Source organism: Parus major, chromosome 4 (assembly GCF_001522545.3).
Source record: "Parus major isolate Abel chromosome 4, Parus_major1.1, whole genome shotgun sequence".
Classification (NCBI taxonomy): Eukaryota; Metazoa; Chordata; class Aves; order Passeriformes; family Paridae; genus Parus; species Parus major.
Genome location: NC_031771.1, coordinates 43,970,956 through 43,986,287, shown reverse-complemented (window position 1 = coordinate 43,986,287; position 15,332 = coordinate 43,970,956). Strand labels below are relative to the sequence as shown.

At 36.2% G+C, this 15,332-nt stretch overlaps 1 protein-coding gene across 1 annotated transcript in view; it reads right to left on the bottom strand.

Moving 5' to 3' along the window:
* Nucleotides 1–15,332, bottom strand: part of GABRA4 (gamma-aminobutyric acid type A receptor subunit alpha4) — a 46,986-nt gene that overhangs the window by 26,589 nt on the left and 5,065 nt on the right. The window contains exons 3-8 of the mRNA XM_015625349.2: nucleotides 10,685–10,752; nucleotides 8,045–8,265; nucleotides 7,860–7,942; nucleotides 5,963–6,106; nucleotides 4,414–4,566; nucleotides 1,824–2,083 (exon numbers count right to left, since the gene is read on the bottom strand). Of these exons, the coding sequence (XP_015480835.1) occupies nucleotides 1,824–2,083; nucleotides 4,414–4,566; nucleotides 5,963–6,106; nucleotides 7,860–7,942; nucleotides 8,045–8,265; nucleotides 10,685–10,752 (929 nt within the window). The remainder of the gene's footprint in view (nucleotides 1–1,823; nucleotides 2,084–4,413; nucleotides 4,567–5,962; nucleotides 6,107–7,859; nucleotides 7,943–8,044; nucleotides 8,266–10,684; nucleotides 10,753–15,332) is intronic.

The following is a 15,332-nucleotide window of genomic DNA, read 5'->3' as shown; positions in this document are numbered from 1 at the left end:
ATGTTTTTTTAAAAACAATAACAGTAATAGTAATCATAATAACAATAGAGGAAAAAATGAGAGAAACTAATTTCTCCAAAACTTGTATAAATGGCTAAGCATTACCCACTACTAACTTAAAGCAATTCTTTCCATGAGTCAAAAGAGTTTCCTGAAGCCTCCATGAGAATAGGTTTTATTAAGCTACCTGATAAAACTATTGTTTTTCCTATTGTTTTAAAGAAAATCTAATAAATAAACCTAAGATTAAACTGTTCTTAAGTAATTTATTTTCTTAGGCATGTAAATAAAACCTGTCACCAAAAGCATTATTTATTTTCTCTGCTCAGGAGCAGCCAAGATACTCTACTAAACTTCATGCTGCACAGGCAAGAAGCTTAGCATAAGATCATAGCACTAATACCCCTGTGTACAAGGTGAACTACGTTCATACTACTACAAACATATTTCTTGTTCCTGCCTCTTATCAGCAGCCAATGGGGTGAAAAATAACAAACTCTTCAGGAGCATATCTATCCTTTTAAGCAGAAATGGGAGCTAACATAACATCATAGCCAGGAGATTGAAAACAGTATCTACAGTAGGAGAGCAAAGAAGAGGAAGAAAAATGGAAGTGGGTGGACAGCAGCTGCGCAGCAATAGAAAATTGAAGGGGTGGGAAGGCAAAAATGAGAAGATGAATAGGGAAGGAGACAAACGAGATGTGAAAAGAGACAGAAGACAAAATTAACAAGAGTTAGTCTAAAACAGCACTTCTTAAATCCTGGCTCAGCCAAAGGAAATTACAAAGTCAGCCTGACAGGAAGAGTAAGTGAATTACAACACTGCTGTCAGCGTCTCACTTCTTGAGTGGTGCTGCCAAGAGTCAGTCATGGCTGGGAAGTACTGGCCCACTGCATGGCTGGGACAGGTGCTGCAACAACTTTGTTTGCTATGTGTCTCATGAATAGATGCTTCAGAAAGTAAGCACCATTTAGTGGGAATGACAAAAGTGAGGAAAGGGTAATCACCAGGGAGCTCAACTGGAAATGAGATCACAGAATCTCTGATCGCAGAATCACTAGGTTGGAAGAGACCTACAAGATCGAGCCTTTCTTAGCTAGTCCACACACTGAAACAGCTCCCACACAAGCCACACTTAATCCAAAACATTAGGAAAGCAAGACAGAATTTTGTTAAACAGAGCCCCAAAATCTTATCAGGAATTGAGGTGAACTACTGTGCAAAGATACACAAATTGCATAAAAATTATATCTGCGGTAGACAAAAAGCTTCCATCCAACATTCTTTGAAAATTCCTGAAACTGTAACACAAAGGAAGAAAACTCTTGATAGGCAACACATGCAATGCAAGGAGAACTGTGATGTTTAGGGAAGTGCTCCAAGGTACAGCTGCAATGCCTTTAACATTTTAATTCATTAAAGACATTAGCCACATAAGACAACATGATGCCCTTATAATCTGCTATATCTTGGCCTGTATAATCAGTCCATACAGAGCCAATGTGCAAAAGGAAACTAAATTTCCTCAAGATTCCCATCCTAACTGACCTTTACCAAAACACAAATGAACATAGAAGATACTGCACATAGGGATGGACATAATCACCACCTCTCCCCGAGTTTATTCAATAACGCAAATAGTAATTATATTGTGTTTCACAGGTTTTTATAGTTGAATATAGTGCAGTATTAGCCTTCCATTAATCTGATGTACAACACATCATTATCTCAAAGGGAACCTGGGAGGAAGCTAAAAGGCCAATTTTTACTGAGAAACATTTAAAAAATACAGAAAATGTTTGCATAAACTGAAAACATACCGTGAATGTCTCTTCTGTACTTCTTTTTCTTTGTACTGGAGCAACTGGAAATTCAAGAAGGGACTTGACCGTCTTCCTTTTGGCTTTTTCCATTTGAATGTTAGTAAAATAGTTGACAGCAGCAAACTCAATAAGAGCAGAGAACACAAAGGCAAAGCAAACCGCTATGAACCAGTCCATGGCAGTAGCATAGGATACTTTTGGCAGTGAATGTCTTGCACTGATGCTCAGCGTCGTCATTGTCAACACTGTGGTTATTCCTTCAAAAAAATAAAGCAAAAGAACTGTTGAATCAAAGTAAAATAAAGCAAGAACTGGCAAGCAGCTTCAAACAAAGAATTTTAAATCACTTGTGAGTCTTTCTCTGCTGCTTCTGAATACTGCATTAGATCTAAGTCATGGCAAGTATCACATATCCATGAGCAGCTAAGCCCACAAGCAGTTAACCACTTTTTAAAGGAGGCAAAGAAAACCATGATTTCAGCAGATTGTCTACAGCTCACATGAAGAAAACACAGAAGCCTTCATTTCATATTCACATCAAGTTCAGAAGGAATTTTTACAAGTTATTTTCTAAACATTTGAATAAGATTTAAATTGTTAAATTGGGGAGTACTCCTCAGACTGCAGCAAAAACATGACTTTTCTAGTAAATGGTTCTGAATGCCACCTATTATTCTGCATCTGTGCCTCTGATCACAGTAGTAATCCAGGAGCCATTAAGTCATGACAAATTATTTTGGTGCTAAGGAAGAATATTATCTTAAAAACTCTGATAGTTAAGAAAAAATCAGGGTTTTTTACAGCCTTCTGCTACTAATCAGCCAATGAAATTTAATTAGAATCTCATCTTCTGAAAGAAGAACTTTAATTAAAAAGTGTGCAAGCATGAACACTGAACTCAAAAGATGGCCACTTCATGGTAGTACTTCAAATGTAAACATATGCTGTATAAAAACAAAATAATGGGGTCTTGTTTTCTTTTTTCACCCAAAATATCCCATATCATACAAATGTAAAACCCCAAGTATGTAGTGAACACTGCATAAGTCCTAGCATGATAACCTCAATGGTGAGTGACTACAAACAGAGATGTCCTTACTCTTATGAAAAGAACACTGTAGCCATTCCAATTCAAGATGTGATTCTTATGCTCAGAAGAATTTAAACTCATCAAGAATATGTTTTTCAACAGATTCCTCACATCCCTATTTGCCAAATGATGATATTCTATCAAAGTAATATAATAAATACAAGCTTCATCTACACACTGCCATACAGAGAACTGGTCACAATGAAATCAATACTTCGTACTGAAGAAGAAAAATGAAAAAAGAGTAATGGCCAGGTCATGAAAGCTCAAAGGATATCACAGAATTTTCAGGAGGATATAAAATACAGATGCTAGCTTACAAAATCTTCTTCAGTGGGAAGGTGTTGAAAACCGCACTACTGAAAATGTTTAAGTCTGAGGGAAAAAAAAAATATGGAATGTTGTTTGGGTTTTGTTTTTTCCCCTGGAGAAACAGAGACCCATCTCTGTTTATCCTTTCTAAGGACCTGAGTGGACCTTTGTCCACTTCAAGCAAAAGTTTTGTCCAAATTGTTTCTAAAAATGTTTGTCTAATAGATGTAAAAATAGGGTAAAGTGAAATAAATGACCAAACATTAACCAAAAACAAGGAGGGGATGGTAATCTGTGACAATATTAGTTTACTGACAGTCTTTATCAGATTTTTCCCTATTAAATAATTATCCTGAAGGACCTGGAGCTGCCAGTACAACTTCCCCTATGACTCTTGCCAGCATCTAGTAGTCTATAGAAAAGCTTGTAGTAGAACATTCTCTTCCTGTTTTAGGCTGCTTTTAAAATGTTTTTATCCTATTTCTTTGTTAGGAAACTTATTTCCATTTAGATTCTTGCACTTTGTCTTCCAATGAAGATTTTCTGTTATTTTCACTGTGCCATCTCATTCAAGCTGTATTTTGAAGAGAGCAATTTTAATGTCTCGTGATCATTTTCCTTTTGTAATTCACTTTCATGATGGCAGTGGTAGAAAGGAAAGAAAAGCACTAAATATGAAATTACAGTAACAGAATCTAAGCCTTACTCATACCAAGCTTCCACTGATGAGACAGGCACCTCATAACAAGACATTGGAACTTCTCATGCACTCCAAATCAATTTATTTTACATGTATTCTATAAACCGTGAGTTCAAGTACTTCCACTACTGTTCACTGGAGGATAAATCTCATCTGGATCTAGACTAAGGACTTGAGTGTATTACTCAGAGCCTGGTCTTTCCAGTTTGCTCCCTCAAGCAGGTAGAATCCCTAGAGCTGAGCAGCTATTTGCTACAGGTGACCATGCCACCCATCTGGTTATATATTCTAAGTTTCTCTTCAGATTCCAAGGATTCCCATAACATTCTTCATATGTCAATAGCAAAATTCCCTCTGAATTTAAATTATTCCCTTGTTTCTGCAATAGCATGAAGTAAACCCAAAGGCATTAAAAAGGACTATTCTAGTAAGAGTTATTAAAAGAGCAAGTACAACAAATAGTAAAAAAAAAAGGAAATAATTACCAAATACAGTCCTAGCAGGAACGGATTCCTTATTTATCCAAAATGAAACTTGAGAGAGGATCACGGTCATAATGCACGGGATATAGGTCTGAATCATAAAATAACCCATTTTCCTTCTGAGGTGGAAATAAACTGTCATAACAATATATTCACCTAAAAAAAAAAAAAAAAAAAGTAAATACTTCTCTGTGTATAAAATTTGTGTTGCAGAATAGCTGTTTCAGACTCTCAAGAAGGATTGTTTAAGGTGATGCTTATTCATATAACTTAACATGTGCAGTATGATACCTTCTTTAGAACAAGAATGAATGAAGGGTTTTTAAAAAAATCCTAGAAACAGTAGGTCCTTACAAGGAAGTTGACATCAAAAATACTATAATACAACTAATACTGGATTACATTTTACAGTATAAGCATGATTTTAAAAATCCTTTTGACAGCTGTTGAAGAAGAGAATCCCAAGACACAATTTATCTACCTACCACAGTATCCATAACATTGTGGTACCTACCTTCTGAATAAAACAATAAGAACAAGGATTACACATCAAATGTTAAGCAAGCATGTCAACTTTTTGCTGGGTTTATGAGTCAGCCCCGCTATGATAATGAAAAAAATGCAACAATCATTAAGAAGAATTTAAAAAGCTCCAAATTTATCTAAAATGTTATCATTTATATTAAGCAAACACACCAAAAAAGCACTTTTACCATAAACTCAATAAACTGTCTAAATAAAGCACTACAGAATGAGCCTTTTGGGACAGCAAGGACTTTTTTTGTTAACTCACAATAATCTATATGCTGAGAAGTAAATCTCCAGTGAATTACAAAATGCCATTTTATCTTTGAGTAAAACATCCATAGAGCAATACATCAAATATATTTGTTTTATTGGTTTCATTTTGACTATCTCACAACACCCAAACCTGCTGATGCTTAGAAAATGATTCCAAATTTTAAAAATATTTTGGGAATATGCTTGTTTATCACCACACTGCTCATCAGTGATACTTCACTCGTTTTGGATGCCTGTAGTTGCCATTTGCCTTATTTCTTACAGCACAAATCAGCAGAAGTATCTATTGTGACTAACGTATTTGTGCCTACCCTTTTCTGACTAGAGGGTTTTTATGGTTTTAATAACCCATTCTGTATGCTGTACTTCTATCCTGAGCTGTTTGCACCACCAAACAAAGGAAGTCTTTTGCACATAATGTGGATACAGTGCTGAGAAATTACTTCCTCACCCAGGCATCCTCTTGACTCTTCAAACTGCATTTTAAGCAGTGATTAAATGCTCATTTTGTCCCTTGGAGTAATGATCTCATTCTAGCTTTCTGAAAGACTGTCGCAATCTACTGTAATGAATCTGCAAATGTAAAACTCAAGGACAGAAACCTAATTCAGATTTACACTTTCAGCCCTTAATACATACCCTATGACATTCAGTAGAATTAAACTTACAGGAAGAAAAAGAAAAAAAATTATTTCAGCAATGTTACAGGCTAGTTTTACCTCAAGTTGATTTTAACTGACAAGATTCCTACCTGTGATAGATTTAATAGTTTCAGAGGATACCGTATGCCCAAGCAGGTCATACTGAACTAAACTGGAAGACTCCTCAGGAACTTCCACTGACTTCTCAGGTCCTTTTGTCCAGGTATAAATCATTTCACTCTTTGGATAAGCATCTACAACACAGCATCAGTTTGCATAAATAGGAAACTTTTTCTCATGCTTTACTAAGAACCCAAGCCAAACTACTGAAACCAAACAGTAAAACACCCATGAACAACTTCAGAAGATACCCTTCACGTTAAGTTACCCCCGAAAAGCCACCCTCAGAGTAGAATAAATAAGAGCTGAGGTTATATGTCAAGTGTCACACATATATTCACTTCACATATGAATGTGAAGACTAAACCCAAATCCCTTCTGGATCAGCCCTTATTGGTCATGCAAAAATTATCTTTATTTTAACAATTTCTAACTAAAATTTTACTATTAAAATATACTAATATAAGAAAAAAAAAAGAAATAAAAAAAAAGAAAAGTGTATGTACAAGGAGGATATATTTTGAAGACCGGGTGCACATTACTTTACAGAAAAGAATGATTATACTAAAAACAACAATATTTTAAACTTCTGTTTAAAATATTTGCCAGAAACTGAGGTCAGTAAAAAATTCACAATGGGCCCAAAATAAGCACATAAAAAAGAAACATTTTACATTTAATGCAAAAGACGTATCTTAGGGCTAGCATTCAATCCCTACACAGTGCAAACTCCTGTTAAAATTGAATCAAATCAGTCTTACATTTGAAGAGGCTACATGTTTTATTTCAAGTTTCACTGTGGGGAATATCAGACAAGCGCTCAGCACAATTCCTGCTGAGTGGTGATTCTGTCTGAAGAGCTGTGACTGTGGAGGAGTTCCCACTATCAAAGCACCCCTACCATACAGCTGATACCAAAGACAAATCTTGCAGCACCTGGTCTTCACTAATGAAAAATCAGAGCAGTGTCTTTCATAGCCCTGTTCAGGTTGACTACGGAGCTATATAAGCTATATTTATGCAGTGGGAAATCTCTGAATGTTCTCCAGCCATTTCTGATTTCAGATCTCTGGGGTCAAAGGAAACAGATTAATGTCCAGACAACAGAGGGTCTAAAGCAGAGAACTCAGTGACCAAAAAGGCTTAAAATAATAACAAGAGAGTCAATGGAATGTCCCAACCATCTCCAGAGAGTCTCAGAGATCTCTGCTTTGGATTCACATCAGGGAACCACAACTACCTTTTCTTGCTTGTTATGCAGATATCCCAAACTGTTCCCTCTATCTGAAGTTTGCGCATTTTTCAAAAACCTACATCTGACGTCAAAGCAGAAAAGGAAAGTCATATGCACTAAGATTTTTCTCACCAGTTAAAAAGTTATTTATCTAGTCTAAACTTGCTATGCAGACTCCTCTTACAGGCCAGAAGACAGACAATTACATCTGGAGGTCAAATCTCTACACGTAACCTACACCTCTTTCTTAAGATGCCAGTGTGCTTCCATGAGCTGTAGAGAAAGTCAGCTAACCTTCTTCCCCAGGTGCCTTTTACCTGGCTATTTTAAGTTGTCTTCTCCAGAGAATCTCTCACTTTACTGAGCATCCAATTCCTCCCCAAATACCAAGAAAAACTTTGTATTTCAAGCAACTGTGTATCCAGAATAGTGCAGTTTAACATAATAGCTGAATCACCACCTGCTTTTTAGTTATCTAGGTTTAATTTTTGAAGTCCTAAATTGAAGTCCCAAGGAGCTTAACAGGAGTTTTGTCTGCATAGGGATTGCATATCAAGACAACTGTATAAATTCAGATAGTCTAGTAACTGCTCAAAATTTAATTCTACTATTTAAATTCTGTAGTTACAAGAAATTTCATAATTGTAACTTACAACTCCCAAATTTGAGAGGACAAGCATGACCATCCATGGGAAAATCCACTAATCTCATGGGACACTCTGCACTTATTGTAAGCCTATAATGGAACAAATTAAATAGTCTCTGGTTGCCATTTTGTCTAGGCAGTACAACGTTTGCATACAGTAATTGTAAGAAGTCAAACAAACACATCAGATACCTCATTGTGTACAGGATGGTGCCGTTTCTCATTATCCTGAAGAGTTTATTTGGGGCTGTCATATTATGTGCAACAGACTTTTTCCCATTCCTGAAGAAAGTATCAGGAGTCCATACCTTCGAAACCATCAAGTTGTTAAGTCTTAAAATTTCAATAGGGCCATCATATTTTAATCTTTTATCTACCCATGTCTGACGAAAGAAGACATCCATTGTATATTCCTGTTTTAAATTGCAGAAAAACAAAGATCACATTTGCATGTGTGTTTCCTGTAAAAGAAGAAATCCCTCAGGAGCAAAGAAATCATTAGAAAAGAAAATCCTAAGTCCACTACACAAACATCTTTCCACCAATTAAAGTGTCTTGTGTACTTCTTAATAGCTTAATTTCTTACATTAGTCATATCAATAAACTGCTACGTATTTAATCATTAAGGAATAATTAACCTAATTAGGTTGCAGGAAGCAGGCAACCGAATTTGAAGTTAAGCATATAACTGGAAACAAAACGATCTTTGTCAATTGTCAACAGATTTTTAAAGAAAATATATCCACAGATCGGCTGCTGCTGGCTAAATTGAAAATACCAGGACAAATGATTAGTTCCACCTTAAAGTCAGGAAATAAAACCTAACTTCATCTCACAGAAAGTAAGCTTTTTACTGAGGAAAGCTAAGTAAGTCCTTTGCCAAGCCCACAAAACAGGGATAATAAATTATATAGAGATTTGCATATATATACATTTTTTTTAAACTATGTAACTATCCCGTTAACTTCCTCAGAAAAGCCACTCAGATGCCCCAAAGAAACATGCAAACAACTGCAGAACTGCAGGCACAGGCACATCATGAGAAATCACATGTGAATGAATGGATGAAGGAATGCATTTCTCATCTCAGGAAGCTAAAGCATTTCACAAAAAAACTATCATGTGGCATTGAAAAATGTCACATGGAAGGCTTTAAGTCCTTTCTAAGTTATAGTTTTGATTTTGTTGTTAAGCCAAACAATGTTTTCTGACTTCACTTCAAATTTGTCTGCATAATGTTTCCATTGAAATTACTTTTAAGGCCATATCTATTTGCATTGGCAAGGAGGCATGTCTACTAGTGTAATGCATCTTAGGATTATATCTGTCTTCTTTTCCATGACTGTATCCTCCACTGTGATTTATAGTTAATCCATGAAAAGTGTCTCCTCTAGTGTCATTTCTTGTTGGCAACTTCATAGTTCATAAGTAGCAGTTTCTGTTATTAGCTTCTACCTGACAGATTTTGTAACATAAGATTTCAACCATTTTCATTACAAAATGAAAATGGGTAAAAAAACAACTAAAAAGACTAATCATCTCCTGTACTGAGACCATAGTACACATCACTGTTGCAGCAAGGTTTATGAGTGCAGCCACATTCAGATTATATTGGGTCACTAATGGATACATTAAGTAAAGGGTATTCCAGAAACAATTCCTGTATCCCTAAATAGCTTCCTAAATCATCCCTAAAGAAGAAAGAGGAAATAGAGGCTGTAAACTCTCCTTTTGCAAGTTCCTTACCTATCTTCAGTCCATGTTCTCACTTCTGCCTATATATATGCTCCAATATAAATAATAACTTCCTGTGAAAATGAAACCTGAGAAATGCCATGCAGCCCTTACTGTAGATTTGAAGCACATATTCCTAGATTTCCTTGGGACCACGTTCTTGTCCCCCTTGCCACTCTGATAAGCATCATTCTGCACAGGATAACCAATGAAGGGATAAGATGCATTTTAACATGAGACTGCTGTCACGAATGTAGCTCTTGAAAAAATGCCTTGCTATCACATAGCTTTCCACATAATAGAAATAAATCAGGTGCAACACAAAGTGAACAACAGCACTATATGGGAAGAAAATTACTACCCTGAAACTGCTTTTTCCATGAAGAAGTTCAGCATATATGGCTGTGTAATTTCTATGGGATTTCTTGGATATGTTATAGAAAAGATCAACTGCTGTATGATTTAAGTGTCTATCATCATATTTTAGAAGTTGATGAGAGTTTTGCTGGATTTGACCTTGAAACCAAAAGCCATTCAGGCACAAATAACAGAACAGGCAAATGTAATATTTCTCCTCTGTCACGATTTCATGCATGTCACTTGGACATTTAATTTCTGCAGATACTTATGAAAACTCTTAACAGACAAACGTTTGCTGAAAGTGATGTTTAAGGGAGCACAACAATCAAAGGGCATTCATCTGAAATGAAAATGTCAACAAGTGTTTTTGAAGTGCTGTCATTGTTATTGACCTGAGAATACCACAAGTTTCAGAAACTAAAAGCAATTTCAAAGGTATTACACATTTTCCCCACAGCAGACTTACTTAGACACTCCCTGCAAAGCTGGATTCTGCCTCTGTGCCGTGAAAATCTGTTTTAAATCCTATGAAGTGAATTTCTTAAGCCAGCCAAAACCCACTGAAAGTGTGACCAGAATCAGGCCTTATGTATCTAATTATAACCTGTAAATTAAGCTGTTACTAATCTTGCCTAATTTGCATGATTGACAGAACAGTACAGATGAAGCATCCACTCCTACTGCAGCTAATGGTTTCTCAGAACCAGGAAATGGCATTTTAATCCCAGAGATACATACCATTTCTACATCAGAAACAGGTCCAAAACTGGTGACATATATATCTGTTTTGACTTCAGTAACAGGACCTAATGTATGAAAAGGAAGTGAGCAAGAAAATTTGAATTTTGCAGGTCAACAATTCCCATAAATGATCCTGGTGTGTGAACAGTTACCGCTTTCAGAGTTCTGTGGATGAGCAAGAGCAAAATGCAAACAGAGGTCAATTCAGATAAGTCTCAAATAAGAGGCACTGCTCAATTACCTTTACCACATAAGTAAATCAAAAGCAGCATTTCCATGCAAATCCCCATTCAAAAAACCAGTGTTGACTCGAGGGCAAAGAAAACTGATGCCAAAAAATTAAAAGGCTCACTAAAAACAACATTCAGCTTAACAACAAGCACTGGCTCCAGTAAATCCACATTCCTCAAAGCATTTATTACTCCTATTTGGACCTACTGGTATTAATTGCACTATATACATTAGCACACCATGCACTTAGCAATTTAGTATTTCAGGATCAAGAACTGCATCCATTTCTTGAGATGTACTTAAGTACATTTAACAATACAAATATCAAAAATGAAAGTTGGAGGTCTAAGTATTTTTGAGGGTTTGACCCAAGATCCACATTCTGCTACAATGCCTGTCTTGAAAGAACCAGTGATACTTAGGACACTGTCAAAAGCAGTGCACTGAGCAGAGGTTTTGCACTCTCACAGGTGTGTACGGCAAACCAACCACCAGAGAAAACAGTTTCATTTTAATCTATTATTTCCTTTACTACCTTGAGATTTTAGATGGGCATTCACTCTTCAGCATGTTCTACGTTTCCCCTTAAATCAAAGAATACACACACTAATTTCACTGCGATTTAGGTCTCTTCCTGATGTAAAAGTCTAGAAAGATGCTAATCATTATCAGCTGTTTTGATGATTTTGTGATCAAAGTATTAGCTAACAGTTTAATTCAGGTAATTAACTCACATTGTAAGTTTAAAAAAAGAAAGCTGCTGAAAGTCTTACCAAACAGTATCTGTTTAAAAAAACATGCATGAGCTACAAATTCACAACCAGCTTGTAAACCCCTACAACTCAAATTACTAAAGAGGATAAGTGGCTCAAGTCTGATAATTCAAGTTTTATCATAATATTTGCAATGTAAAAATGAAAGGAGGAAAGACTTAACAGAGTTAGCAGCAGAAGAATATGTCCTACTTGAAAAGAAAAAAAAAATTCAAAAAATCATTCTTCACAGATGTCACTTTGAATCAAATGGTAAAAGATAAAAAAAGAAGTAAGCAATGGGAAAACACAGAACCTGAACTTCTTGCACCTAGAGCAAGTCTCAAGCTGTGAACAAAAAGTAAAAGAAAACCATGTGAAATTGTTTTACTACACAATTTGCTAATTATTTAGAGAAGAAAAGCTAACAATTTTTCATTTAAATGTTAAAAATTACTTTGCTGGAAGCTAAGTTTCACAGAAGGGCATTTTTTCAAAATAACTCTAAGGAAATTTCACTGTACAGCAGTAGGTAGCTCAGAGGTCCCTGTAAGGTTGCATAGTTTGTCGTGTCTGTCTCAAAAAGGTTTTAAGAAGAAACCCCCAAGCTCCAGATAACACACTTGCATACCATGCCATTTGTTTTACAATGGCTTACTCTCTTAAATATGTGAAATGGAAGCTGCTCCCTTTTCTACAAATAACAAAGCATTCATCAGTGAGGGAAACCCATGAGTGTTTAGATGACTCGTTTTACTAACAACATAGTCCAATGACATTTCCTGAATCTATTTATTTATGGAGAGCAGAAGAGCACCGAGAGATTAGAAGTGAAGACATTTATCTACAGTGCTAGAAAATAGGAGAGAAAAGCCAAGTCACACTAGCATGTAGAAATAGAAAATATTCAATTACTACTGATCTCCCATAAGCGCACTATTAAAATTTATCCAGGGTTTATTTAAATTCATAAACATTTATTTCATTTGAGCTTGAAGTATTTCTGGAATCAGTCCTACAGAAGTGGAAAAATTCACTTTCCCACATAGCTTTAGTAAGAAAATAAAGGAATTAGTCTTTGTTACTTAGTAATAAGAGAATACTGAATATTGCACTCAGTTCTTTCAAGAATCCCTTTCAGGAACTGAGTTCAATATTCAGTATTCCCTTTTTACTGAGTAGTAGAGAGAAGTCCCTGAATTCCTTTCAGGAACTGCTTTACTTGTTAGTTCTAAGAAACTAAATAGGAATAGTCCTTCAATAAACCCTAAACCTTTGTTTTTCCTCTGATGATATATCCTTTTCTTTAGCTCACAGAACACTGTAATTTTACAACCATACCAAATTGAGCAAAGGGACAGATTTTCCCACAGGCATGGGCTGCTTCTTCTCAGACATTGAATTCCTTTGTTTTATTAAATTATTACAGCTTCATGGGCAATAGGCACTGAGAGGGTTTCGCAACTTCGTTTTTTGGAGCTTCTCAGAAAAAGAGGGAAAGCTAAGATCAAGAAGCTAATCTCCAAATCAGCAAGCCTATGACTTAATGCTATTAGAAACACTATAGCAGCAGCACAAGACAAAAACTATGTTTGAGTTCATTCTCCAGTAACTGCTATTCTCTTCTCAAACATTTATTAGTATGATCCATGAGAAAGAAGGAAGCAGGAGCTCTCAGACAATTCTGGGGCCACAAAATAGTGTTTACTTTTGGTTGCTTGTCCAACATGATGGCAGAAGGGTGATAAAAGAGATGCTAAAATCACATTTTATTCCACTAGAAAATGCCAGATGAATGTGGATCTAGAAATACTTTAGACATCATAACAGTTTATCCGGCTAGTACAGACATACAAATCCTTGCTTTGCGGCCAAAACCTTGGTCAAACAGTTCAGTGTCTGGTAGGAGCAAAGACAGTGAAGCTGATTATCTCCTTAATGCTTTCTCTCCAATTGCAGCTCTTTCATGCTCCACGTCTTCCACCTACATTGGCCTTAACGGTTGTGAAATGACAAATCTTGGATTTTCTAGCACGTCCCAGTACTTAATGCCAACCCAGGAGTATCTATGGCGACACCAATACCTATCTCTTATTCTTCTTGTTCCAGAAGAAAACATAGCTGGTAACAATAGCGGGGGTATAAATAGTGAGTCATGCTGCTGCTTCTTTTTTAAACTATTATTAATCGTGGGAATTCCTGTCAACGAGGAGGTGATCTGTAGTCACCTAACCTACTTTTACTGGTGATTTAAGCAGCCCTCCAAAACGAATGTGTTGCACCACTTAATCAACTCAGGCTCCGCAAGCAGGAGATCCTATTAGAATCCTTAATGCTCTATTGCTGGCAATAAAATGCAGTGAGTTGTAAGAAGGCCAATTAACTTTAAATATGACCATTTAGGCTTACCCCTCAGTGGATCTTCACAAAGTATCTATCCACCATAAATCTTCAGGAATGCTGAAGAACTATTTATATCATACTGGTGTATATTTTTATGTCAATGAAATAGGAGGAGAATCCTACACACTGCAGTGGGAACAGTTAAGTCTGAATCACTGCTTGCAAGATAATATACTTTAAAGAAGCTCAGTCAGGATTAAAAGCAACCCCTGCAAAAAGCCAGAATAGTTCAGTGTTACAGATGTTACATGTGGGCTGAAGAAGTGATGCCAGGCCCTGACCCTGGGAAGAAGAACATAAAAGAGCTCTCCCATGCATTTTATGTCAACATATGGGTTGAACTGCAGCACAGCTTCCAGTGAAAGACTTCGGGCTCCATTATCCCTGCGTCTCCATAGGCAACTGTCACCGCAGAGATCTCCGCTGTATGTAAACACTCAAATCCTGCACAGGCTTTCTGGATATTGCAAATTTTGCTATCAAGGGTCCCACAACTAATCAGAAACATTAACAAACAAGTCTGTACAAAGGTTTCAATGTACAATTTAAATGCTGTGCAGTTACTGGTGCTATTATGAGATCAGTCTCGGGATATATAAACCACATAAAATCATATTACATCAGTTCCTACAGCTACCTTTAAAAAAAAAAAAAAAGTAGTCGCTACAGATTTTTTTTTTAAATATAACTACATGTGAAAGATTTGGTGTTTTCTCTTTCCAAATTCTTTCTGCCTGAATAGGGTTGACATTTTTTAAGGGAGGGAAAAAAAAGGAAAAAACATAAAAAAACATCATATGAAACATGTTCTCTTGTTTCATTCTATAAGAAAGAACAGCTAAGGACACCTGCTATATGTAAGAATTCTGTTCAGAAGCCAGAACTAGGTAGGGCATTTTTAAAAAATTAATGCAGAATTCAAACACATGGGCTACATCCTCTACCAAAAGACAATACAACAAACACTACAGCACACAACAACCTTTGTCTCCATGTATGTTCATCTGTCAGCATGTCTGAACTCCAAAAGGGAAAAGTATATCTCCAGAAATTAGAAGATTACTGCTTCTTTACCTGTTTATCAGCAAAACATCTCTGCTGAGACAGCCAATAAGCCCAATACCGGTGCCAGTTTTCATGATGTGGACACCTGTCTACTAAGAACTGGACTAAGAATATCAGCTAATTTTATACAGATCACTGAACAACAGACAGATGGTAATGACTTCAAGCATTACTAACCAAGGCCAAATTCAAAT